The following is a 26,980-nucleotide window of genomic DNA, read 5'->3' on the forward strand; positions in this document are numbered from 1 at the left end:
TTATTTTGAATTGGGTTATTTGCCTTTTTATTAGTTAGTTGTAAGAGGTATTTACATAGTCTACAAACAAATTCTTATTATAAGATATATGATTGGAAAACTTTTTCTCTCATTCTATGGGTTGTGTTTTTACTTTCTGGGTCATTGAAGTGCAAAGATTATCCATTTTGATGGTGCATTAGTCATCTCAGGCTTTCATAACAAAATACCATAGACTGATTGGCTTAAACAGATCTATTTTCTCACAGTTCTGGTGGCCGAAAGTCTGTATTCAGTATGTCACCCTGGCCAAGTCCTCATCATGGCTTATACACTGCTACTTTTTTAAGTATATTTCATTGATTATACTATTGCAATTGTCTCATTTTTTTCTCCCCTTTATTCCCCTGTACCTTATGCCCCCTCCCACCAGCATTCCCCCTTCTTAGTTCATGCCCATGGGTTATACATGTAAGTTCTTTGGCTTCTCCATTTCCTTACTATTAACCTCCTCCTGTCTATTTTGTCCCTACCATTTATACTTCTTATTCCCTATTACTTTTCCACCCTCTCCCTTCTCCCAATCCATGCTGATAACCCTCCATGTGATCTCCATTTCTGTGATTCTATCCCATTCTAGTTGTTTGCTTAGTTTGTTTTGATTTTGTTGTTTTTAGATTCAGTTGCTAATGATTGTGAGTTTGTTGTCATTTTACTGTTTATATTTTTATCACCTTTTTTCTTAGATAAGTCCCTTTAACATTTCATATAATATGGACTTGGGGATGATGAACTTTTTGAATTTGATCTCATGTGGGAAGCACTTTATCCACCCTTCCATTCTAAATGAAAGCTTTGCTGAATAGAGTAATCTTGGATATAGATCCTTGCCTTCCATGATTTTGAATATTTCTTTCTAGCCCCTTCTTACCTGCAAGGTTTCTTTGGAGAAATCAGCTGCTAGTCTTTTGGGAACTCCTTTGTAGATAATTGACTACTTTCCTCTTTCTACCTTTAAGATTCTCTCTTTATCTTTAATCTTGGGTAATGTAATTATGATGTGCCTTGGTGTGTACTTCCTTGGGTCCAACTTCTTTGGGACTCTCTGAGCGTCCTGGACTTCCTGGAACTCTATTTCCTTTGCCAGATTGGGGAAGTTCCCTTCATTATTTTTTGAAATAAGTTTTCAATTTCTTGCTCTTCCTCTTCTCCTTCTGGCACCCCTGTGATTCAGATGTTGGAATATTTAAAGTTGTCTTCAAGGTCTCTAAGCCTCTCCTTATTTTTTAAAGTTCTTATTTCTTCATTCTGTTCTGGTTAAATGTTTATTTCTTCTTTCTGCTCCAAATCATTGATTTGAGTCCTGATTTTCTTTTTTTTCTTTTTTATTTATTTTATTTATTTATTTTTACACTGTCCTAGGATAGAATGGACCACTTCAGTAGCTTCTGAGGCCAATACATTTCTATCACCACAATTACTTTAGCAAACCTGGTTCCCTTCACTTCTGCAACATCATGCAGAGTTAGTGATCAAGTTTGCATCCTATTTCCTTCCTTTCACCATTGATTTCCTGTATATATATTTTTTATTTCACTTTGCATAGCTTTGATTTTTTCCCTCTATCTTGCAACCATGCTCAACCATTTCTATGAACAACCTGGTTACCAGTGTTTTGAACTCTGCGTCTGATAGGTTGGCTATCTCTTCATTATTTAGTTTTATTTTTTTCTGGAGCTTGGCTCTGTTCTTTCATTTGGGTCACATCAATTTGTCTCAGTGTGCCTGTTACATTTTAAGGAGCAGAGCCTTAGGTGTTTGCCAGGGCAGGGCAACCAAGGGGCTGGGTTTGGGCACTATATGTGGGGAACAGGTCCTGGAGGGAACAATGCTGCTTGCTCGGCTCTTGGCCAACTTTCAGTCACTTCCCCTGCTATGTAAAAGCACATTGTGCCCTTTCAGGTGCTGGTTTGCCAGTGAATGGGCTTGTATACCCATGCCACTGCTTTGTGGAGTGCTACATTCTGTCCATGTCCTCATGTGGCAGAGAGCAATCTGGTGTCTTTTCCTCTACTTTTAAAGGCAATAATCCCATCACGAGGACCCCACCCTTATCACTTTATCTAAACTTAAATCCCTCTCCAAGGCCCCACCTCCAAATACCATTACATTGGAAGTCAAGGTTTAAACACATGAATTTGTTGAAGCACAATTCAGGCTATATATAATAAATGGTATCCATTTGATCTATTTCTTCTTGTGTTTCTTGGGCTTTTAGATTCATATCTAAGAGACCATTATCTAATGCAAGGTTACAACTTACCTTTATGGTTTTTAGTAAGAGCGTTACAATTTTAGTGTACTTAGGCTTGTTCAGAAGTCGTTCATGCCGTTGTTCCCTTAATGTTAGGTGCCCCCTGCACACACACGCCCACTATATGGGTTAGTTAACCTGTGCTGTGCTTTCTGAGCACCCTGTACACGGCTCCATGAACACATTAGAATGTTTTATTTTAATTTTTCAGTTTCCTTTATTTACTATGTATTTTCATCCTTATATACATTATAATGTCTGAAAATATTACAGGATCTTCTACATGTTAGCACTGGATATTTCAGGGAATCAGGAAACAAAGTGATCAGAATGTCAATTTGTTAACTTATAGTAAGTCATAGAATTGTCGAGCTGAACTGGCATCTGGACTGGGCTGACAAGGACAAGTTTCTTCTCTGAAGAAAACTCCACCAAAAAATTAAATTATTCTAAAAACATTCCTCAGTATTTAAAGACTCAGAACATATTACATTATTGGAACATGTGATGGCACAGTGTCATGTTAGTGTGTCCTCACAATTCCAGAGCACACATACACTTGTTTCTACCCCTCTTCCCAGATGACCACAATCATTGAGACTGGACTCCCCTTCTGACAGAGCCTGTTTAGAGGAGCCCCGCCAGCTCTTCCTTTTCTATCACTTGATTTTCTGTTATTTGATACAATCCCCTCTCCCCATTGACAAATTATGCTTTAATTCTAATGGTAATATGAAGTAATGGAACACAAAATGTTACCCTCTGATCCGTGTTCAACTCTTCTAGACTCTACTATACACAGTAAAATTCTCCACGGTGGGACAGCGTATTCTGATAGACTTTACAACTTCCGTGGCACCCATGACAACATTATAACTCAGTGAATAGCAAACAATGGCCTAGCCCAAGTATTTTTGGTTATATGTCTGATGATTGCTAGAGAGACAAGATTTCGTTTTGTTTAGAGTTTGAGCCTTGTTGGGCTTTGTTGGGAGATTTAAATATTTTATTTGGATGCTATTTTGTGTGCCTGGGAGTGTTCGCCACAGCAGGTGTTACCTAAACAGATGCTAAAGCCTTTGAAATTAATATGCAGCATCTTGTCAAACATGCCTCCTGCTTTACACTGTCAGAGCTGTTGAGAATTGGCTTTATCTGCCAACAGACTTTTCGGTTGGCAGTGGCTCAGCCCTGGCATGCTTCAGCTACAGTGTTTACTGAGCCAGGTGACTTTACTAATGTATTAGAATGTTGACTTTAAATTTTTTTTAAATGCTTCAACCATTAAAAAAGCAAAAAATATCTTTTGGCCATTGGTAGAGATAACAGATATTTTTCATCTCTTTATAAAGAGTCAAGATTAAGGACAATATCTTTAACTGGGTTACAGAACTAGAGGGCATGGTTGCTCTGTTAGTTATTTCTTTTTAGAATCTTCCTCTCTTATTTCCTATGTCTGATACCATAAGATTGGGCCTAATGGCTTCTCTCTTTTGGAGAAAAGCATAGGGGAAGCTGGAGCAGGTTAAAAGGATAGAATACTTGAAGTGAATAACTTCAGTATTGAGTCTAGGCCACTGAGTTTGTCTTTCTCAATCTAGTATTCACATACACAGTGACAAGATTTAGAAATTAGAGGAGCTGCTCAAATTTAGGATTTGAGATGCTACTCAAACAAAAGGCCAGAGGCCCAAAGGAGAGGAGTCTTCATTCAACATTGTCCATCCTACTCCCCTGGGTAGGCTCCAGGTTATAACCCTGGATTCTGGGCAGAATGGGCAGCTGGGCTCCTCTCCAAGGCCATCTCATAACAACCCATATAAGAGTTCACTGAAAACTTGTCCAATGTGTTTTATCCTGCCATTTTATTTCAAATTATAGACAAAAGCTTTAGAGCTGTGTGAGCCCCAGGCTAGTAATAGATGCAATCAGACACATGTGGAGGGAATAATAGCAGGTAAGGTTGGAGACATGTGCTCTAGAGGGACCTTTAAGAACAGTGTTATGATGTCCAGAGAATTTTCCCATAATTTCTATCTTTATTGACATTAATATGATGCCTTCTTTTTGTAAAAGAATATGGAGTGTTATTTTATGTTTTCTAAGTAATATAAACCTAATTAATTGATCAGTAAGAATTTACTAAGTACAAAGGAGCAAAGGAGTACAATAAGCCATTTTCTCTTATCAAATGTGCTGAGTATTTTTACTCTAGTATATTAATGTTAATCATTTTAAACATGCTAGTCTACTAATGTTACAGTAGGACCCTTCTTTCTTTATCATTACTCTTCAGAGCAAACGTACTGTCCCTGATTTATTATTAGGAGTTATATTAAGATCTTCTCCTTCAAAGTGAGAGATACTTCACAATGAGGTTTATGATACGTTATTTATTTAAGTCAGTTATGCGACTCTAGAGTTAGATTTCAGTTACTATTAATGAAAAAAGTGCATGTTTGTATTTTTTGAAGCACCTAATGAAATATATTATCCTCATATGGGAAAATGGATGTTGGAAGAAAACAAAATTGTATGTGGAATAACTATAAGTAGGTAAAAAAATTATTCAGTGTGTATCTATTGGATCTATTATAATCAGCAACTATGCTAGTCACATTTATACTAAGGATCTCATTTTTTGTACTTTAAGACTTTATTTTTTTAGAGCAGTTTAGATTTACAGCAATATTGGGAGGAAGCTGCATAGATTTTCTACGTACCAACTGCCCTCACACATGCATAGCCTCCTTCATTATGAACATCCCCCACCAGATGATATACTTCCTACAACTTACGGGCCTGCATTGATATATCTTTACAAGCCGAAGTCCATAGTTTTCATTATGGTTCACTCTCAGTGTTACATATTCTATGGGCACAGAAAAATGTATAATGGAGTGTATCTATCATTATAGTATCATACAAAGTATTTTCATTGCCTTAAAAATCCTTTGCACTCTGTCCTAGCTGGTGTGGCTCAGTGGATTGAGCACAGGCCTGCAAACCAAATGGTCACCAGTTCGGTTCACAGTCAGGGCACATGCCTGGGTTTCAGACCAGGTCCCCAGTGGGGGGTGTGTGAGAGGCAACCACATTTTGATGTTTCTGTCCCTCTCTTTCTCCTTTCCTTCTACTCTGAGAATAAATAAAATCCTTTAAAAGATCCTCTGCATTTCACCTATTCATCCCAAACCCCTCTGACTCAACCCCTGACAACCACTATGTCTCCATAGTTTTAACTTTTCCAGAATGTAACATAATTGAAATCATGCAGTGAAGCCTTTTCAGATTGGCTTCTTTCACTTAGTACCATGCATTTTGGGTTCCTCCATGTTTTCTCATGGCTTGGTAGCTTATTTCCTTTTAACACTGAATAATATCCCGTTTTATAGATGTATCACAGTTTATTTACCCACTTACCTATTGAAGGACATCTTGGTTACTTCCAGATTTTGGCAACTATGAATAAGTTGCTATAACATCTATGTACAGGTTTTTTATGGATATGTTTTCAATTTTGGGGGTAAATACCAAGAAGTATGACTACTGACTCTTTACCTGCATCCATCCAGTAAGAAAACTTTCCCAGAAAGACAACTGGACTTAACAGCTGAAGCTAGATGGGAACCCGGCTCTGTTTCATCCTGAAATCGGTGCTGTTTGGACCACAATGCATGTGACTTCCTGGAGGAGGCAGAGTTTAAGGCCAATTTACCCATTAGGTACAGTGAAAGCACTGTTTAGGGCTCATACTACTTTTCAAGTACCATCAAATGTTTCAGTCAGCTTTAAAATTAAAACAAGAAAATGAATAGAAACCAGTCTGGATTACATTTATCTCTTTATCAGTAGAGTAATAAAATAAAGTTTCTAATATTTCCTATGAATGAAGGGACCCACAAGGCAAAAAATACCCAGGACCTGCAGAAGTCATGATGTTGATTTGGGGATACTGAAAAATTAACTTGCCTCTACATATGTTCCCACAAACTTTGTGACAGCATTTCCTGCCCTGCAGTATTCAGCAACAAAGACGAATCTTCTCTAACAGTTGCTGTTAAAGAGCACCTGATACGTGGTGCCGCTCTGAACACATATTGACAAATTCAAGCCGGAAAGCAGAGTGGGGCTGAGATGTAAAAGGGGCACATTTCCATGGGAGGGCAGTGAATGAAGCCTGCTAGGGACACAAATGGGGGGGGGCGGAGGTCAGACAGCCTGAGGCTGCCTGGCAGCACCCATGTTTGAGTTCAACAAGCGTCCATATTTTGGGGGGGGGACTTTTGATTCCAGTTACCTTGACTAGAGATATTTTAAAACAAGTTACTCAATACCTATGTTCACATACCATAAAATGATCATCATAACATGTTCGATTTTAAACAGACTTCCATGTTTCAGGTCATTACTAATGCACTAAGATCATCTTCTACTGTGCAGTCTTAGAGGAAGAACAATTCTCATTAGAATATGGATATATAGAAAATCAAGGGGGCACAAAGTATTATTTGCATCAATTTTAAATCTCATTTTCCTTTAAAATTGAGCATCCTTATTCGACAATTTTGGTGCAACTCTAGGAGTCCAGTTGTGGCTGTCAGATTGTATTAGCTATGCAGGTGGTTCTGCCTAGGAGCTGTCTAGCCCAGGGCTGACCATGAGACATGGCTGTGTCACACAGTAATTTTGGATGACAGTTTATCCTGAACTCATGCAAATCTGGGAGGCAATTATAAGACCAGAGGTCATTAACACTGCATTAGATTACATAACATGATATAGCACAAATTACATACACACACATGATGGGGTTTTGAAACAAATGCTGCTTTGTTTCCAAACTAAATGATTTCTAAACTAAGTTTCTTAAGTCTCTTGTGAATTTATAAACTAATATCCTGAGATATATACACATATAAAATGTAAGGAATATATATCTTTTGTTTTGTTTTCATCTCTTCAATGTATTACTTCTGTTATTAATTTGTTCTAGGAAGTAATGTCCTGGGGTGTGGGGATTGGTGTTCATATTTTATACATGGAAATTTTTTTGTGTGCCATTTCATCCAAAAATATATCGATTTAAAATCTAAATTTTTCTACTGAGTATTACAAATAGAATTGGTGGAAGAATTTTCAATTTTTGAAAGAGGAGACACCAAAATATAGTTTGGAGCATAGCACAGGGAAGTCATCATAAAAACATTTTGAAGTAGTTAATTTTGTCTGAGTTGAGCGCTGGATGGTCAAGTCAGCATGCTTCCATGCCATATGCTTTCCTCGGAGCTATTTTTGACTTGCACAAATGTTAGATGGTTAGAGAATAAACTTAAAAGATGCTTTTTTGTGGTTGGTGAGGGTGTTGGTGGTGCTCAGTGAAGCTGAATGCCAGCTCACCCTTCGTTTTTTCTCTTCTCTCTCAGGCTGGTTTGCCCTCCTGAGGCTTCATCCAGGACTCACTGAGGTGTATGGCTGCAGATGCAAGGCCTTGTCAGTTTATCGGTTTAGTGACCCACAAGATTAGAGAACGCAGATTGTTTTGCTAGGTAAAGAGTGTTACAACTGTAATTATGATGAGTGAACTGGCATAGATTTCTCTGGAAGCTGCTATCTGGTGTCAATGACTTGGAATTAAAAGGTCGATTTTCCCTCCTGTCATGCAGCTTTTCCTGACCTGCTTTTCTGAGGTGTGGACTCACCTATTAAATCAAGGCCTTTCAAACCTTTCATTAATGAGAAATATATCCCCCCACCCTCAAATAAACCTCGAGTTAGCACACCATTCTGTAAAGAGTCAGGGAAATCAACAGTCCCTTTTAGTTCTTCTATATTTAATATTAAATATCAGAAAATGGACTTAATGGTAAGCATGTATAAAAATAGAGTGTTCTACATCTGTGCCAAGATGGGCGGCCTGGTAGGCTGTAGTGATTTACTGGGTACAGAGAGGCATGAGGAGAAGAGGAAGGATGGCCAGACGAAGCTCTGAGTCCATACACTCTTCTGACCAGGTGACTTCTACAAAATCTAAATAAGCACAGGAACCGAGTGAGTCTTTACTTTGCCCTTTTGTTTTTCTCTTTGAGAATAACACATGGGGACCAAGGCAAAAGAATGTTTATGTAAACCACTGAGAATAACCCACTGACCTAAAGGCTATTATTTGGAGAATTAGCAGTTTAGCCACTTTAATTACTCAAGTTCACCTTAGCTTGGATTCACACATAGTTCACAGTTAGCATGCAGAAATGAAATCACCATAGCGATAAAGAGGTTACTTGTGCCCTAGGTAGAACTTGAAAACCTGAGCGATGTTGACAGGAGCCCTGACATTGCCAAGAACTAGCATGATCCTTGTTACAGTTAAACCCTTTTATCTAAGTTTTCTCATCTCTGCACTGTGAATAATAAGGATGCCATGAGGACTAAATCATATAACTGATGTCAAGTTTCTACCAACATCCCTGGCCTATAAAAAATGCTCAGTAAACAACACCTAACTCACCTTAAGAAGGGCAGGGGAGAATAGCAGTAATACTAAAAATGTAGCTGGAATTGAGCAACGTTAGATTTTATATAATTTAAGAGACTTGTATAATCAGGAGCATAAGACGATTAGATGACTATTGAAAAATAGCCATTTTATTTTGTTCTATTTTTTAAGGAAAGAGTGCTCTACAACGTGAGTTGAGTTAGAATTGAGAGGGATTGATGTAGCTAAAAATGATCCACTCCTGAGTAAAAAGTTTGAGTGGTGAATGCCTGAGCACATTTACCATTTACTAAGAACTTACTGAGTTCAGGGACTTTAACTTGCTTCCTTTACCACCACCTCCCTTGCACTTACAGTAGTGCCCAATACACGGGGACTGCTCATGTGAATGTGTGTGTGGTGTGCACAAGTGCATGTTGAGAAGGAACAGGACATTCCCTTTGGTCTGTGGGTACTGTGTGTCCTGACCACTCTTTAAAATTCCAAGGAAAAAATACAGAGTAGGGAAAGTAATTTTGGTCCTTGGGCAAAGTAAGAATTTTGGCAGACTATGGTTGGGGAACAACATGATTAGCCCAAAATGTTACTGAGTATAATTTGTTGTTGGTAACTGATCTACGTACGACTCCTGTCTCAGTGAGTCAAAGCAAACTCAGCTCCTTTGAATTCAGACATGGTGAGGTCCAAATGAAGTTTTCTTCTATCGTTTGTCTCGCACTGTTTTCAGCTTCTTACAATACTCTGTGTTGTGCACACTGTTTTATGTTTCATACCATTTTTACTATAAGTTATATTTTTGAAATCTTTTGATGCTGTTATATGAAGATCTAGGCTACTTATTAGTATTCCTTATGTGTACTTAGTACATTTTATTCAACTATTTTATGGTAGATGGAAATTCAGTTGTTCCCAATTCTTGACAACAAAACCAACTTTACTCATATTCTCTTATATTCTGATACCTGTAGTAGATATACAAGAGCAAAAGTTAGCAAATATTATTTTCCAAATCCATTTGACTCTGAATTTTTTTCTGGGTATCCTGTGGAAATACTGTTCTATAGATTATATTTTGAGGGAAAAAAGACTAGAGAAATAACATAGGGGTTAAATGTGTATTTTTACTTTCAAAAAGATTTAAGACCAATATAGTATATCCAACAAACAAATGATAAATCCAAATTCACAAGGCATTAGGAGCAATAATATCACTTTATATACATGCAAATAAAACCTAGCAGATAGTAATGTCATTGTTGTGTAGAATATAGTATAGAATATTGCAGATATAAACAAAAGTAACAACTACAAAATAAAACGAATATCAGACATGTTATATATTGAGCAAATTTTAATAATGTCACTCAGAAAAACAATAACTCTACTTAATTACATCTTTTAAAAATTGCTTTGGTATTAAAATAAAAAAGTTTAGGGAAAGTGAACCATTCACTAACTGTTACAACAAAGCTTTGTTGAGTATATATAATTTGTCAGGAACTATATAAAGTCCTGAGGATATAAAAATAAATGAGACAGCAACCTTGCCTTAAAGAACTATAATGTTTACTTGGAGGAGATGAACACATAACTCCGTTTAAATAAAAGCAATACCATGAGTGCATTGCTAGATTTTGAACAGGATTATAGAGCATTAACAAGCTAAGCTGGTGCTTTCAGAATCAATTAGGCAAGGTGGTTGACGGGTAAGAATATTCTAGGTAAAGGAAATAATTTGTGAAAGAAAATGAAATCAAGAGATGAAAAAAATGGAAAGGGGGAAATAAAAACAGGAAGAAAAATCTTTGGTAGATGCAGAAGATACACCTTTAAAAAAAGAGGTTTTAGACGGTCAGTATATCAACAGTGTTTTTTAAACATACAATATTTCTCTGGGTGCAGTACTTTGGTGGTGAGTTTTGAGTGCTTGTTGGTGATGGAAATCCCTAATGTGTCTCAAATGCGAATTATGAAAGCTCTTTGGGGTCAAGTACAACAACCATGTCTAAGTTATCTCTGTATCTTCAGCACCTAGCAAGGATCTGGTATGTAGTAGGCGCTTAATTAATTAATAAATTAATAAATATTGTATGGGTGGATGGGTAATTAGAGGAATGATAAATTTATATAATTTGTGCAGTTAAGGAATTTGATGATTTTTCATTTTCAGCGAGAAGGAGACAGTGTTTTAGGAATTAAAGAGTTTTGGAATAAGGTGGATTATTTGAAACTGTGTGACCTTGAGCAATTTATTCATCCATGCTAAGCTTCAGTATCTTTATCTTCAAAGTAAAAAAAGAGATTAAGTAATTCATACAAAATGCTAAGCTCAGGGCTGCTGGACCATCTATTGTGCTGAACTTTGGGGAAATAACTTTTGTAGGCCTCTGTAGGCCTACAGGAAATAACTTCTGAAATTAAAATAATAAAATGTATATTCTTAGAGCAGTTTTAAGTTCACAACAAAAGTGAAAGGCAGGTATGGAGCCTTTTAGATGAAGGTACCCTGTAACCACACATGCCTAGCCTCCCTCATTAAATCATCCCCCCATCGGAGTGGTACATTTCTAATAGTTGATGAATCTACATTGAGACGTCATCACCCTAAGTCCATAGTTTATAGCATGGTTCACTCTTGGTGTTGTACGTTCTATCTGTTTTTAAAATGTATAAGACTCTATGTATTGTGATATCACACAGAGTATTCCACTGTCCTAAAATCTTCTGTGCTGGGTCCTCTTATCACTTGACCCCCCCACAGCACTCCTGACAACCGTGGATCTTTTTACTGTCTTTGTAGTTCCATTATTTTTTTCAGAATGTCATGTAGTTGGAATCACACAGAATATAGGCTTTTTTTCAGTGTGGTTGCTTTCACTTAGCAATATGCATTTAAAGTTCCTCCATGTTTCTTTCCTGGCTGGATAGCTCATTCCTTTTTAGCACTTAATAATCTTCTTTTCAGTGGATATGTTACAGAACAGACCTGGGGGTGGCAGTGTATGATATACTATTACCAAAATGACCCCCCCTTTTTCTCTGGGGGTTCCTCCCCTGTACTAGGTTCACTTTGCCCACTGCCAGAGGAAAGATGTCTCTCAATGCCAGAGATTGGTAAAAAGGAAAGGGATTATTTATTTAAAAGTTACACAGACTTAGAACAATGACTTAATGTCTTCATTAAAATACTAAAGTTCTTTAGAATACCCACAAATGCACACAGTCCTTCTCCCCTTTGCCCAGCCTGGGTACTGGATCTCAGGAAAAGAAGTAGGAGTCCATGATTTAGGCTCCTGTCACCATCAGCTGTGTCACCGCCATGATCTGAAGTTAATCTAAAGTCATGTGGCACCTTCTCATAGCCCACCAGCAAGAGTCCGTTCACCCTCTTTCTTCCAGGCAAAGCCTCTCCTGCTTCCTAAGTCACGTGGCAAAAGGGAGCATCCCAAAGCCTCACAGTCCTACTCTCACCCAAGCCGCGGGGTCCCAAGCAACTCCGCCAAAGCTGCGCGGTCGTCTCCTGGTACAGCTGCTGCCCCTTGGTTTAAATCCCTGGGTGAACCTTTCTCTGCAGCCCCATTTCTAACTCCTCCCACAATCAGTTATGCCTGCCAGCATTCCTATATTCTTCATCTTTACTGGGCTGCCATAGTAAGTCTGAGTAAGGATGGCCCCATGGCATGGAGTCAACCATCTTCAAGCTCTCACTCATGCAGGAGCTGTAACCAGGGGGAGTTGCTTCCTAGTTACATCCTGGGTAGAAGTCACTCCCATCACCCTGGCTCAAAGCAATGGCCACAGTTATTTAACATATCTATGAAACCAGTTAAAGGTTATAGATATGTTAAACAACACTGGGAGAGGTTAGCTACAAAGTTGTTGCTATGCAAAACAGCTCCCAATGGCCCTGCTCCATGTGTCCCTTCCCCCAGCTCAGACTGGTGGGGGTGAGGACATCATATATATATTTTTCTCTAATATTTCCTGGATACCCTGAGTTCTGGACCCCATTACAAATCCCCATTTGGGGCCCCCACTTTGGCTGCTCCCTGTTACAGATATAGCATGGTTTATTTATTTGTTAACCTAGTGAAGGGCACCTTGGTTGCTTCCAAGTTTGGGCAATTATGATGTAAATCTGCGATAAACACCCATGTGAAGGTTTTTGTGTAAATATTTCTCAACTCTTTGGGGCAAATACCAATGAGTAAGATGGCTGGATTATATGGTAAGAGTATATAGTAGTTGTTTTTTTTACGTGAGGTGTTGTGTTTTTCAGAGTTTTATTAGGATTAATTAGATAATCAATATAAATTGCTTCACAGAGTGACTGGCGTATTGTAAGGGCTCAGTCAAAGTCAATTATATTTGCTGTTCTTATCTCATGAAAGATGATATAGAACTCTGTTATTTACAGTAAGACTTAAAAAGTAGGTGCAGAAGAGAGAAATGTCAGAGGAAAAGTGTAAAATAATTGGATACATAACTCCGTGTGAGGCGTCTGCGTCTATTGCAGTCCCAGAGATGCTGCATGTGCTTGTCTAATACTTGTTGCTCAGGATGGAAGAAGTGCCCTGGGTTGGGCCTCCTAGTTCCCCACCCTGGCTTTGGACTAACTAAGAAAGATTATGCAGGGTAATAATTGTAAGTAATGGTTTCTAATTCTTTAGGTAATAAAAGAAGACTATTGCTAAATGCACTCTAAATCCAAATCAGATAAACCTGATCAACAGTTAAGGTCAAAATGGTACAGAGGAAAAGCTGTAGACAGTCTGGAGAACCATGTTCACAGTCTAACTCACTCTGTGGCTTGCTTGGGAATGTGGACTAAATTCTTACTAATTCAGTTTGCTCCCCATAAAATGGGAGTGAGTCTCCCTCATGCTTTAGATAGCAAGATGAGATAATGAGTGTGCAAGAAATGCCTGAAATTTGCAAGAAGTCAGTAAGTGTAAGTCTAATTTTAATACATAGAGTCACTGAATAGCTTGCTCATAATCAGTGCCATAATAATAAATAAAACATGCAAAGTCATTTGGCCTCGGTAGCATCTTGACTAATTTCCGTCAAGCGGTTCATTTCTTACAGTGGATGAATCTACATGGACACACCATCACTCAGTTTTGAATACCTAATTGCACATACAGAGTTACATTTTCTCTTATTGTCTAGGCATAAAAGCATTTTTCTCTAATGTAGAGAGTTTGACAATAGAAATACACAAGAGAAGCAAAAAATTCACATTATTTCACCACCAGGAAATATCCAATTCTTTTTGATTTTTTTATCTTTGTGTCCAAAGCAAGTTAAATATCCATAAAGGTCAACCCAGATATATGTTTCTTAAAATTGGTATGTTAAGTATGCATATTTATGTTTCATCTTATAATATTCATAAGTATTGGTTTATGTTTTAGTGATTATATATTAATAACACACAATACAAAATCTTTGTTGATTTTCTTTTTTTCTCTATCAAAACTATGGGGTTTATCTAAGGTTTCATTTTTGTGGAAATGTTTATTGTTTTCTATTTATTTATTTCCATGCAAAACTTAAATAATATATCAGGGAATATCAATAGCATTTAAGCTGGCAGTGATTAAGGAATAAAGCCCTTATCTGTGATTCCAGCAATGGGCTCTGTCATCAGGATTTTAAGCTCTAAGTCTATTCCAGGCCTTTGAAGTACTCATTTGAGCTGAAGCCACTCAGAGAAATTCAGCAAAATAAGTGGTTTGAAGCAAACAAAAATATAAAGCCTCAACTTTTCCCAGCCTTGCATAATCATCATATTCATTCACTTTATACTAAATTTGCCATTGTGGAGGTTAGGTTAACCAAACTTGTCCCCCCAGTTTTGGGTTTTTTATTTTTTATCTTCTGACAGTGGCTTCTCAGTCTGCAGTTGAGTTTTCTCAAATACTTAAATATTTGACAAGCATCAGTTTTATTACTAAGGACTACACTAAATGATTTAATGATAATATGGATCTGTTTATTATTTTTCAAAACTATTTTAAGATGGTATTTACTTATGAAAGTAGCAGAATATTCAAATTGTTTCTTGATCTGCTTTTAAAGGAATTTTTACTGTTTCTAAACTCTGCCTAGTGGTAAAATTACACATATGGTACACACAGTGGGGAAAAAGTAAGTGTAGAGTTGTTAGTTCGGAAAACAACATAATAATGAATCAGTAAGACAAGAATAAACTCTGTGTTTTTGTACTAACAACTGTAAAGCTGCTTTTGCGCCATCCTGTAACATTTGACTCCGTCTGCAGAAGGAAAGCCATTGAAGATTCCCCCAAAGTGTCATTTCTCACGTAGAGGAATACTCCAAAACTTCCAGTTTTTTACAACAATATGACCTGTTTATATTGGTTGAAAATAAGTATTAATTGAAAACTCATTACGTCTTAGAAATTGAGAGTGTAGTAATGAAGTCAAAGTTCCATTTCACATGAAGTTTACATTTGAGAAGAAAAGCTATGCATAAATTAAAAGACAATTGGATAATGTTACCAAGTCTTATGTCCATTTATAATTTTCGTAAGAGGTACATTCTCTTCATGTACTTCACAAATAAATAAAATTCTTCATGTAAGTAGCATTTTGAGTAAGATTTTTTTTGCTTGGAGTTGATGGTATTTACTGTTTGTTTGCTTGTTTGTTTAATAATCTAGTATATATAGTCAGGACATTGCTCTATAGAAATAAAAGTATAAGATTTGTTGAGTAGTTAACACAATTAGCCAAATTCAAATTATTCTATATTATTACACTAATGTTTAGTGTGATATATCTGATACATTTTGAAATAATTTTTTATCCATTCATCTAAACAGCATATTATAATAAAATGTATATGTTAAATATTATAGATTAGCATTTTTGAATATTAGAATCAAGTAATTTAATAACAGCTATATATTATATATATAATATATAGCATCAAGCAATTGAGTCATTTTTTTCATTCTTTATATTTACATTTAGCTTTTAATTGTTTTAAATTTCTGCTGGAATACATTTTTTATATCTAAAGTGTGTCTTCAAATATTTTTATTCCCCTTCAGGAATTTGCTGCACTGACGAAAGAATTAAATGCCTGTAGGGAACAACTTCTAGAAAAGGAAGAAGAAATTTCTGAACTTAAAGCTGAAAGAAACAATACAAGAGTAAGTATAAAACTACCTCTGCTTGAAATGGATTCCATATATGGTTCAGTGCCTTATCTCTTATATGTGAATGAAAATAAACATTTAAAAACTTCAGAAAGACTTTATAAGTAGACATCACTTAGAGTCTGTTGCTTAAAGTAAAGGACAATATACTACAAAGCTCAAAATAAGAAGACAGGGATCCTAAATTATAGTCTTGGCTACTAAATCACTATGTTGCCTTAGAAAATGTTCTTATTCCTTTCAGCCTTTGCTTTTTTCAGTTTTAAAAGGGCAGGCTAGATTTCAATACAGAATTTCAAACTTTTGAACAGTTGTGCTGGAGTGGGAGACCTATACCCCACTTCTGGAGATGGGTCACAGGAGAGGTTTGAGAGAGGACCAGAGTTTCGGTTATGAGGCATTAGCAGGGAGTGTCATGCCATTGGTATTCCCCTCTGCCAGCAAAGTATTTATTTAAAAAAACTTTTTAAGTGTTAAAATGTAAAACCACTGGAACAGAAATCTTCTAGGTAGAGGAGGTGTATCTTTTCTGTTTCAGAAGATTGTCATGGAGACAATTCTGACTTTATGAAACTGATGGAATTTACTCTGTGCTGCACTTGGAAACCTATGTGTTGTTTCAGTCTCATGACATTTAACATTAAAGTTTAGAATTTGATCAGTGATTCTGTATTTTTAGTTATGAAGTCACTAACTTTCATAAAGTATATAAATTGCCATAGAACCCATAAATGAGAGCAGTTTTGTACTAAAGAACATTGAGAAAAACCACTTTGGGGTGAATAGAGTTCAATTTTACATGAAGTAGGTGAAAAATATTTTAAATGTTAGAGCTCTAACAAATGTATGCTGAGAAAATAATGTAGAGTGAACGTATTCATTCATTTTATGCTTGGTCTTCGAGAGCAATATACAAAGGATGGCTTCACCAGCACATATGCAGCATATGCTTCTAATGAGAGGTGCCATCACATAAACAATGAATACAGGATCCAACCCAGTCTGTGTCCTTATTCATCGGGGGCTTATTTCATGGTAAAGAGAATTCATTCAGTGTGCACACAGGAATGGGTTTTTACTGAGCCCGTCTTACGGACTGCCTCAAACAGGACATAGCGAACAGTCTTTAGTTCATGTTATTAGATCATGTTTTAGATCATGTCAGAGTAGTCAGATTAATTTTTCTGTTTCTTTCTTCCTCTATATGTTTTCTCACCCTTAATTTTTTAAGTACACTTTTTTAAAAACCAAATTTAAAGTTTATTTCTACCATGATATTTATTCTGCCCCACTTCATTGTTTTCTATTTTAACACTTTTGGCTACCTTCCCTGATGTAGTACAATATGCCAAATATAAAAGTGTGAGCGGGAATCTGAAAATGGAAGGAGATGCAAGCCTCCAGGTAGCTTTCAAGTATTCCGCATATTTAGAATGCACAAACTCTTGTACTAGCTGTGTATTTCTGCTTTATACAGCCTTTCTTTCCACAGTCCCCTTACTGCCTTCTGCAACCCTTTTTGGGAGGTATTATAATCATCCCCATTTTACAGATGGGCAGCTGAGCTCAGAAAAGGGCAGATAACTTGCCCAAAGTTCTGCCATAATAAATAGCAGGGAAAGGATTTGAAACGAGGGAAGAATAACTCCAGAGCCCAGACCCTTATCTCTAAGCCCAATTATTCAAGTTACATCCATGAAAACAGCTCCAAGATTTACTACAGCTTAAAGGAGACATTACCTAAGCGTAGACCAATGCAGTGCAGAGTGTGTTGTTTTTTCTTGATTGTGACTAATTTCAGAGAACTAGGAGATTTGGGGACAGCATCCACAGTTCTTTTCATGAAATTACATTCCAAGAGATGCAAAAGTACATGTGGCTATTGTGCCTGCAAAGGAACCTCAGGTAATGAAAGAACTAAGGCAAGCTATATTAAAATACCCGTTCAGGCATCAAAATGAGCAAAATACAAATATTTAGTTCTATTAGGATAACAGAAATTGGTTTTAAACGTCATAATAATTCCTTTGAAAGTGTGAATAAACCTGTAAAATATTTTTCTTTTTAAATTTATTTAAAAATCATTATTGATATACAATAATATGTTAATTTCAGGTAATTTTTGACTGGCTGCAAAAATAGTGATTAGACATTTATGTACCTCATGAAGTCAGCACCACAATCCAGGTAGTGCTCATGTGCCACCATTCATGGTTATTACAATACTAGTGACTATATTCCCTGTGCTGTGTTGCTTTACAGCTCCGTGACCATTTTTATAATTGATAATTTGTACTTCTTCATCCTCTTTACCTTTTTTGCCCATCTTCCACCTAGAAACAATTTTTCTACCTTCCTTAAAAGCAGTTACATGGAACATTTTTGTTGTTGATTATGTCAAAAAATTTAAGAAACTTTTTTTGTTCAGAGTACTGATTGTATGACAACTACCTAACTTATATAACCATCTCTCATCTCCTTCACCAACCCCCAAAATATCCAGGGCTGAAAAATTAGACATATATTCTCTCTTCCCCATAATTTCCTATTAAATGTTGCTAAATACAACAGTTTTATATATTTTAAATATTTTTTTTCTTCTACGTGTTGTCTTTTTCTTCTTGCCATAAACACCTACATTTTAGTCATGGAGAGAAAGTAACAAGCTAGTATTTTCTTCTCACACCTGCAGAATATTTGATTGGTGTTAGATTGTGAGAAAGTTTAAAGCAGAATTCCATGTTTTAATTTCCAGGGTTTTCATAAATTGTGACTCTTCTCTTTCTACCTTGAGTAGTTAACATATGGATTGAAATAACACACACACACACAAAAACAGCCCACAAAGAGAAATTGTAAGTGGATACAGTTATGTGTTAATTTTGAATGTCATCAAAAGCAATAGATTAGAAAGGGCACTCCTATTTGAGATATGAATTAATTATATCTTTCTTCCAAATAGAAAGCAGAAGTTGCAAATGGAGTTGATTGAATAGAGTTTATTTAATATGTCAAGTAATAATAATGATAATTACATAATAGCTAAATTAATTATGTGCAGAGTGTTTTTTAAGTCATTCACGTGTTTAACTCAATTTATTCTTATGGTAATTGCAGTTTCCCCATTTCACTGATGGGAAAACTAACATAGTAAGTACCATATTTTTTAGACCATAAAACGCACCTAAGTTTTAGAAGACAAAAATAGAAAAAATTTTTGAAGCAAAAATTGTGGTAAACATTTAATAACACAAATAACACAACATTTCACCAATGTAAAGCTACATTTGGACTATAAGATGCACCCCCTTTTCATCCCAAAGTTGGGGATGTATCTTATAGTCTGAAAAATACAGTAACTTTCCTCTGGCTGCATGACTTGTAAGTGACACATCGGGGGAATACACTGCTCAGCCTAACCACAAGCTGTGTATTTAAGAAACCACATTTCTCTTTCCCATGTCATTCATGAATCATATGTGATAGAACAAATTGTGTTAGGGAAGAGCAAAGTTTTTCTTTTTCTTTTTTGTAATTCATTCCTAATCTTTTCAGTAATTTATTTTTGTATCAGTTATGTGGAAAATAATGTACTAGGTATTTATTGTGATGACCAAGCTGAAAGTTGTGGCCATTTATTACTTTGTCACTAAAGAAATACCTGATTTCCTGCCCTGAAATATGAGTGAATGAACAAGAAATATGAGTGAATCAAAGAAATCACTGGAGTTGCTCTTAAATCTAGCTGCTTCAAGTAATTAAATTGAGGACATCCAAGTAAAATACTCTTAATGTTATTCTTGATTGTACAAAAATTATAGTGGGTATTTACATAAACATTTAAGCAAGATTTATTATTTAATATTTCTACATGATCAAATATAGAAAAAGTGATTAAACAAAATTTGTTATTCCTAAAATTTCTCTGATCATACTTAGACAAGTTATATTTACAGAAGATAACTTATTCCAGCTATTATTTCAACTTATTCAAATTGATTACTAAAATTTAGCAAGTTTTTATTTTTCAGAATTATTTGAATTAATGAAAAAGTGAAGGAAAACCAAAAATGTTAACATAGTTACTATCTTTTAATATCAGAGTAGAAATTTTTTGTTGTTGTTTTGGAACTGTTTCAATTGTTTTTGTGGCTGAAGATCAAAAGATGGTTATATTACTGACAATGTTTAAGAATGTAACTATTGCATAACTTTGAAAAAGAAGTTTTGATTTCAAGAGTCAGTAAGAAACAATATAGCTATAATTTCATCTCATGGGCCACAAACTTGAAGACTTAATTGTTGTTAATTCAAATTAAAGACTTAATTCAAAACCTATTTTATAATACCCTTACTTTTATTTTGATCTAAAGGAATTATATAAATGTTCAAAGACACTTGTCATTACTAAAGAAAAGCTTCTCATTCTTGACAACCTATTGACACAAGTTAATAAACTTCCTCCAAATATATTTCCTCAATGTGTAGAGAATACAATCCAATTGAGGGGAACAAAAAAGACCCTAGCAGTGAAAACCAGGTAAAGATACATGTGTATACATACATGGATGCATGTACACACACTTGTGAATGGACTATAATGCTGTAAAATAAATACACTAGTGAATAAGACAGGACATATGCCCTCCCCAAAGCACTGAGACTTCAATGTAGGACTCAAACATGTACCTAAGAAACATAGGGGACTGTAAACAGTATTCGAGATTGAGGCAGGTTGAGTGGCCTGAGCAAGAAAGGAACTAGTTTGAAGTTTTGTTTTGTTTTGTTTTCCAGGTGTTAATATTGAGTTAAATGACTAGATTATAGAAGGCAAATTGGTCTATAGGGAAGAATGTATTTCTGCTTGAACACCATTTGTGATTCAAAATAACTGTGCACAAAGTTATGTCAAATTCAGATTTAATAGGAAGATGTAAAGTTTTTAAAGTATATTTTATTGATTATGCTATTACAGTTTTCCCAATTTTTTCTCCCCTTTCTCCCCACTCTGCCCTGCACCCTGCAGCCCTGCAGAAATCCCCTCCATTTTAGATCTTGTCCATGGGTTGTATATATAAGTTCTTTGGCTTCTCTGATTAGTTTTAGAAATTTTGTTCAACAAGCCAAGATGGCAGCATAGGTAGACACACTTTGCCTCCTCACACAACCAATAAAGGACAACAACAAATTTAAAAAGAAAAAAACAACCAGAACTGACAGAAAATTGAGCAGTATGGAAGTCTGACAACCAAGGAGTTAAAGAAGAAACACTCATAAAGACTGGTAGGAAGGGCAGAGATGGGCAGAGGGGCAAAAAGGACAAGTGGCTAGGTGGCAGACGGTGGACCAAGGAGGGTGAGGTGGAGGCTGGAGGACTGGGTGGTCCCACATTTGTGTGCAGCTAAATCAGGAGGAACAACTGGGGAGTGATACAGACTGCAGAACTCAGGGTTCCAGTGCAGGGAAATAAAGCCTCAAATCTCTGACTGAAAAAAACCTGTGGGTGTTGAGGTGGCAGGAGAAACTCCCAGCCTCACTAGAGAGTTCATTAGAGAGACCCAAAGGGTCCTAGAATGTACACAAACCCACCCACGTGGGAATCAGCACCTGAAGGGCCCAAATTGCTTGTGGGTGGAAGTGACTGAAAGCCGCCCAGAGCTGAGCAAGAGGCTTTGTTCCCTCTCTGACCCCTCCCCCACATACAGCACCGCGATGCAGTGAGGTAGGTTGTCCCACCCTGGTAAACACCTAAGGCTCCACCCCTTATTATGTAACAGGTACACTGAGACAAAAAAAAAAAAAAAAGGCCAAAATGAACAGATCAAAGCTCCAGAAAAAGAACTAAGCAACAAAGAGATAGTCAACCTATCAGATGCAGAGTTCAGAACACTGGTAATCAGGATGCTCACAGAAATGGTAGAGTATAGTCACAAAATAGAGGAAGAAGTGAAGGCTATGAAAAGTGAAATAAAGAAAAATACACAGGGAACTGACAGTGAAGGGAAGGAAACTGGCACTCAAATCAATAGTTTGGACCACAAGGAAGAAATAAACATTCAACCAGAACAGAATGAAGAAACAAGAATTCAAAACAATTAGGAGAAGCTTAGGGACCTCAGGGACAACTTTAAATGTTCCATATCTGAATCAGAGGGGTACCAGAAAAAGAAGAAGGAGAGCAAGAAATTGAAAACTTATTTAAAAAAATAATGAAGGACATCTTTCCCAATCTGGCAAAGGAAATAGAGTTCCAGGAAGTCCAGGAAGCTCAGAGAGTCCCAAAGAAGTTGGACCCAAGAAAACACACACCAAGGCACATCATAATTACATTGCCCAAGATTAAAATAGAGAATCGTAAAAGCAGCAACAGAAAAAAAAGAAAGATACCTACAAAGGAGTTCCCAAAAGACTATGAGCTGATTTCTCAAAAGAAATCTTTTAGGTAAGAAGAAGCTGGAAGGAAGTATTCAAAGTTATGAAAGGCAAAGACCTATATGGAGGATTACTCTTTCCATCAAAGCTTTAGAATGTAAGGGCAGATAAAGTGCTTCCCAGATAAGGTCAAGTGAAAGGAGTTCTTTATCACCAGTTCTTATTATATGAAATGTTAAAGGGACTTATCTAAGAAAAAGAAGATAAAAAATATGAACAGTAAAATGATAGCATACTCACAACTATCAACAACTAAACCTAAACAAAAACAAACTAAGCAAACAACTAGAATGGAATAAAATCATAGAAATGGAGATCTCATGAAGGGTTATCATAGGGAGGAAGAGGGGAAGAATGGGGGGAAAGGTACAGGGATTAAGTATAATTGGCAGACATAAAATAGACAGGGGGAGGTTAAGAATAGTATAGAAAATGGAGAAGCCAAAGAACTTATATGTACAACCCATGGACATGAATTAAGGGGAGGGGAATGCTGGTGAAGGGGGTTACAGGGCAGAGAGAAAAAGGGGAGAAAAAAATAAGACAACTGTAATAGCATAATCAATACAATGTACTTTTTAAAAAGATTATTTGTAAAAAGAAATTTAGTTCAAAAATTTCCAGTGATGCCATATGTCTGTATGCCTGTATAGTGTATGTTTCTTTGTGTACATATATTGATGGTATTTCAAGGGAATTCCAACATAAGATTAGTCACCATTTATAAATTCCCTGCAATTTTTTGAGTGAACCTCTGCAGGGTTTAAATTAGACTAAAGTGTAGCTCTCAGAAAAAAATACATTTAGCAGATTGTTAGTGTTATCTTAGATGATTTTCACTTTATTTTTCATTTATTTTCATTTGTAGGCTTAAAAGCCACAGATACCTGCTGCAGTATAAATTTTAAGCCACGTGCTCCCAGCTAATTTACATTTCTCATTAAGTTAGGTTCTTAAGTACTAAGTATATATTATATGGAATTTTTTCTTAGGTATTGAAGAGTAGTCAAGATAAGTTAAATTAATCCTTTAAGGAGTCTGTTTTATATTAATGAAATACATTTGGTTTTGTGTGTATAGGTGAGCATTCCAAGTTGCACATAACAGTACAGCTTAGCTGTTTTCATCAAAATATTAATTAAGGTGTATAAGAAATCTCTAAACTGAGCTTCCACGCACAATGCTAGGACCACATTTCTTGATCTTGTGAGTGTTTCCCACATCCCCAGTCCCAGTAATATGTAGCCTCTGCTACTTCCTGTGCCTGTAAAATAGATGGACACCCCATACCCAGCGTGTTTCCTCATTTGACCACCTCAGAATCTGTCCTGTGCGTGTGGTTCTGGTTGGCTGACTCTTAAGTCACGTATCTGCCATCTAGTGGCAAAGATGACTGAGAAATGTTTCTTGGATCCTATATTACTAGACAATAGCATTCAGAATGTGGGAAATTATTAAGTATGGTAGGCATGTTTAAAAAATTGGGGGCAACCACAAGTGTCGAGTAGAAACTACAATCCAACTTTTATCATATGCTTTTCCATATTAAAAGTCTAAACAATAGTAATACTGACATGCATCAACCTAACAAATATTTATTGCACATCTGTAGATTCCAGGAACTAAGCCAATATTCAAATACAATTATCAAAATGATCATGACAGAAATGGTACCTACCCTCATAAAGTTTATATTTCAGTGAGGAAACAGAAAAAGATTTAGTGAAACTGTTCTTAAGAAATTACACATGATATGTTATGAAGAAATGAAGCAAGAGGAATCAAGTAGAGAATTACAAAGGCTGGGAAGAGGAGAGACCTACTTTACATAGAGTAGTGAGCAAAAGCTTCTCTGAGAGGTTGATGTTTAAACTGAGATTAAAGAATGAGAAAAGCTGGCCAACTGAGGAGCAAAGGCAGAGAATTCCAGGCAGAGGATTCAGCATGTCCAAAGGCTTGGCATGTCGAGGAACCAAAAGTAGGCTGGTGTGGTCAGAGCATACTTTGTCAGAAAAAGATGCACACCGAATGATGCTAGAAAAATAGAGTAAGTTCATATAATTCCACATAACTGACATGAAACAGCTTGGATTTGACCAACACAGGCATGTATTTATATAATTCAAGAGGAGAAAACCATGAATAAAATTAGAGGTTGATGAATAAAAGGAAAACTCCTTGAAATGTTAATAATTGTATCATCTTCATATGGGATTTCTATTACCATTTTGACCCTTAATTATGACTTTTCTCTACTGATCTATATAATAATAAAATCTCAGGCATTTGTGTTCTTTTGTATTAATGTCATGGCCAAGTTTTCTGACACTTTGAACCATAATTAGAAACACTAAATGTAGAGAAATTAACTTACTAAGCACTAAGGAATGTAATACTAATACGTGACACTAAATCTAATAGTGACATTGTAAAAACCAAAAGTTTTCATCACAGCCCTGGCTGGCATGGCTCAGTTAATTGGGCATTGTCCTGCAAAGTAAAAAATTGTTGGTTCAATTCCAGGTCAGGGCACGTGCGTGGGTACAGGCCAGGTCCTGGTTGAGGGTGTGTGAGAGGCAGCCCGTTGATGTTTCTCTCACATATCACCTTCCCTTTGATTCTCACCTTCTCTTTCTTCCTCCCTTCCCATATTTCTAAAAATAAATAAAATCTTCTAAAAATTTTTTTCATTACAGCGTAAGCTTTAGGAAAAAATCCTGAAAAATATATTGTTCTCTTTATTTCTTTCCACCCTGGTATCTTACATTTGCTTTTTCTTCTTGTTTGAGTAATTTCTGCCTTTTTTTTTTTTTTTTTTTTTTTGCATAAACACCATTTGTTAGACTGTGATTCCACCATCCTTCTGAAAAGCTCTCCTACAAAACAGACTGGTCATGTATTGCTCTTCTGTAGTAACATTTTAATACTGATAACCCAGTAGTTTTATTATTATTATTTTCTTTATATGTGTCTTTCTTTTTAGTGGCAGATCTCTTATAAAACAAAACAAAAGTGAATCCCAAGTCACGAAACATTTCAAGGCAAAATTTCTCCAGGAAGGCCAGAACATAGAGTCTGGAACATAATTGAACACTATTCACTGGGCTTCTATCTATTCCTGGCCTAAATCAGCCCCCGTGACTACTCTGGGTAAATGCAGGTTCTAGACTACTTAATTTAAAAATGATGTACACTAAAACTAATATAATATCATATTTCAACCTTCACTGAAAAATAAAAAGGATGTAAAAATTGTCCTCTAACCTTTGTTTTCCAAAATGACTATTGCAAATGTCAGTTACTGTATTCCAGTTGATTGTATATATTTTTCAATGACATAATTAAAGAATAATTGAACATATAATTATTAGTGATAATGACCATAGTTACTAGAGCAGCATGTGATTATTTATCAGTATAATCACATTTAAAGCCAGGTGATGATTATGCTCATTTCCTTCTATTAAACATTTTTTAAATAACCAAATATAAATGAAATTAATTTGGCTTTAAACACTGTTAACAAGATGATCATGCATCGTACAATGTTTTTTAAATAATTTTCATATTGGATCACACATATTATGTTGCATTCTACTTCGACTGAATTCATACTGACTACATTTTCTAAATGAGTGCATAAAATTTACACTATATTTTTAAACTCAGTAACTTGTTATAAGATAGAAATGAAATTTACTTTTAATGTATTTTATGAACATTGGGTTAGATACAGGTTTGTATTTCTATGCTGCTTACCTTGTTATAATCTGAGGTTATCATTAGATATTATTTAACCTTCACTCTGTTAAGGTCGAAGTCACTTACAAGTATTAGTGGCTTGTATTTATCTATACCATACACATTTTCTGTTAACCCCACAGCTGTTACTGGAGCATTTGGAGTGCCTTGTGTCCAGGCATGAAAGGTCCCTGAGAATGACGGTGGTGAAACGGCAGGCCCAGTCCCCCTCGGGAGTCTCCAGCGAAGTTGAGGTTCTCAAGGCACTGAAATCTTTGTTTGAGCACCACAAGGCCTTGGATGAAAAGGTGCAGTATTGTAAAAGGGTTCTTACAATTTTATATGTCAATTCTACTTCAGAAAAACTAATTAAAAATTTTATCTACTAAATGGAAAAAGGTGGAGTATCGGCAAAAGTTTTCAGCTTAACTGTTTTTGCTGAGGATGGCTGCAGCTGTGCTCCTCGTCTTCAGCCACAGTGTGCACGACTCCTGATGTCAGTCAGCTCAGGGGAACACATTTGAGTTATAGGAGAGTCATTTTTAATAAATGCAACAGGATTATTGTGTGTATATTGGTAATATTCATACCTATGTTTTTGTAATATCACTGAATCTATGGCTTATCAAATTAGACTTCTATTATGGTACATTATAGTCCTATTCCAGATAGTAAATTGGAATTTAATGCTGTCGTTCAGCTTCTCTCTCTCTTTCTCTCTCATTTTCTCTTCCTCTACCTGTCTCTGTAATGCGTGTATATAGATGCCAACATTGGATACTATTAAGGAGCAATTAAACATATCTCAAGGTGTATATTAGAACAAAAC

At 36.1% G+C, this 26,980-nt stretch overlaps 1 protein-coding gene and 1 non-coding gene across 2 annotated transcripts in view; one reads left to right on the forward strand and one right to left on the reverse strand.

Annotated features, from left to right (window-relative positions):
* Nucleotides 1–26,980, forward strand: part of PPFIA2 (PTPRF interacting protein alpha 2) — a 467,265-nt gene that overhangs the window by 252,586 nt on the left and 187,699 nt on the right. Inside the window, exons 4-5 of the mRNA XM_053658775.1 lie at nucleotides 15,871–15,972; nucleotides 26,295–26,459. Of these exons, the coding sequence (XP_053514750.1) occupies nucleotides 15,871–15,972; nucleotides 26,295–26,459 (267 nt within the window). The remainder of the gene's footprint in view (nucleotides 1–15,870; nucleotides 15,973–26,294; nucleotides 26,460–26,980) is intronic.
* On the reverse strand, nucleotides 1,391–1,523 carry LOC119058987 (small nucleolar RNA SNORA66). Its single transcript, XR_005084343.2, has one exon. It is a non-coding gene; the product is annotated as a small nucleolar RNA SNORA66 (small nucleolar RNA).

This window comes from Artibeus jamaicensis, unplaced genomic scaffold, assembly GCF_021234435.1.
Source record: "Artibeus jamaicensis isolate MK-2021 breed Jamaican fruit bat unplaced genomic scaffold, CSHL_Jam_final scaffold_584, whole genome shotgun sequence".
Taxonomy (NCBI): Eukaryota; Metazoa; Chordata; class Mammalia; order Chiroptera; family Phyllostomidae; genus Artibeus; species Artibeus jamaicensis.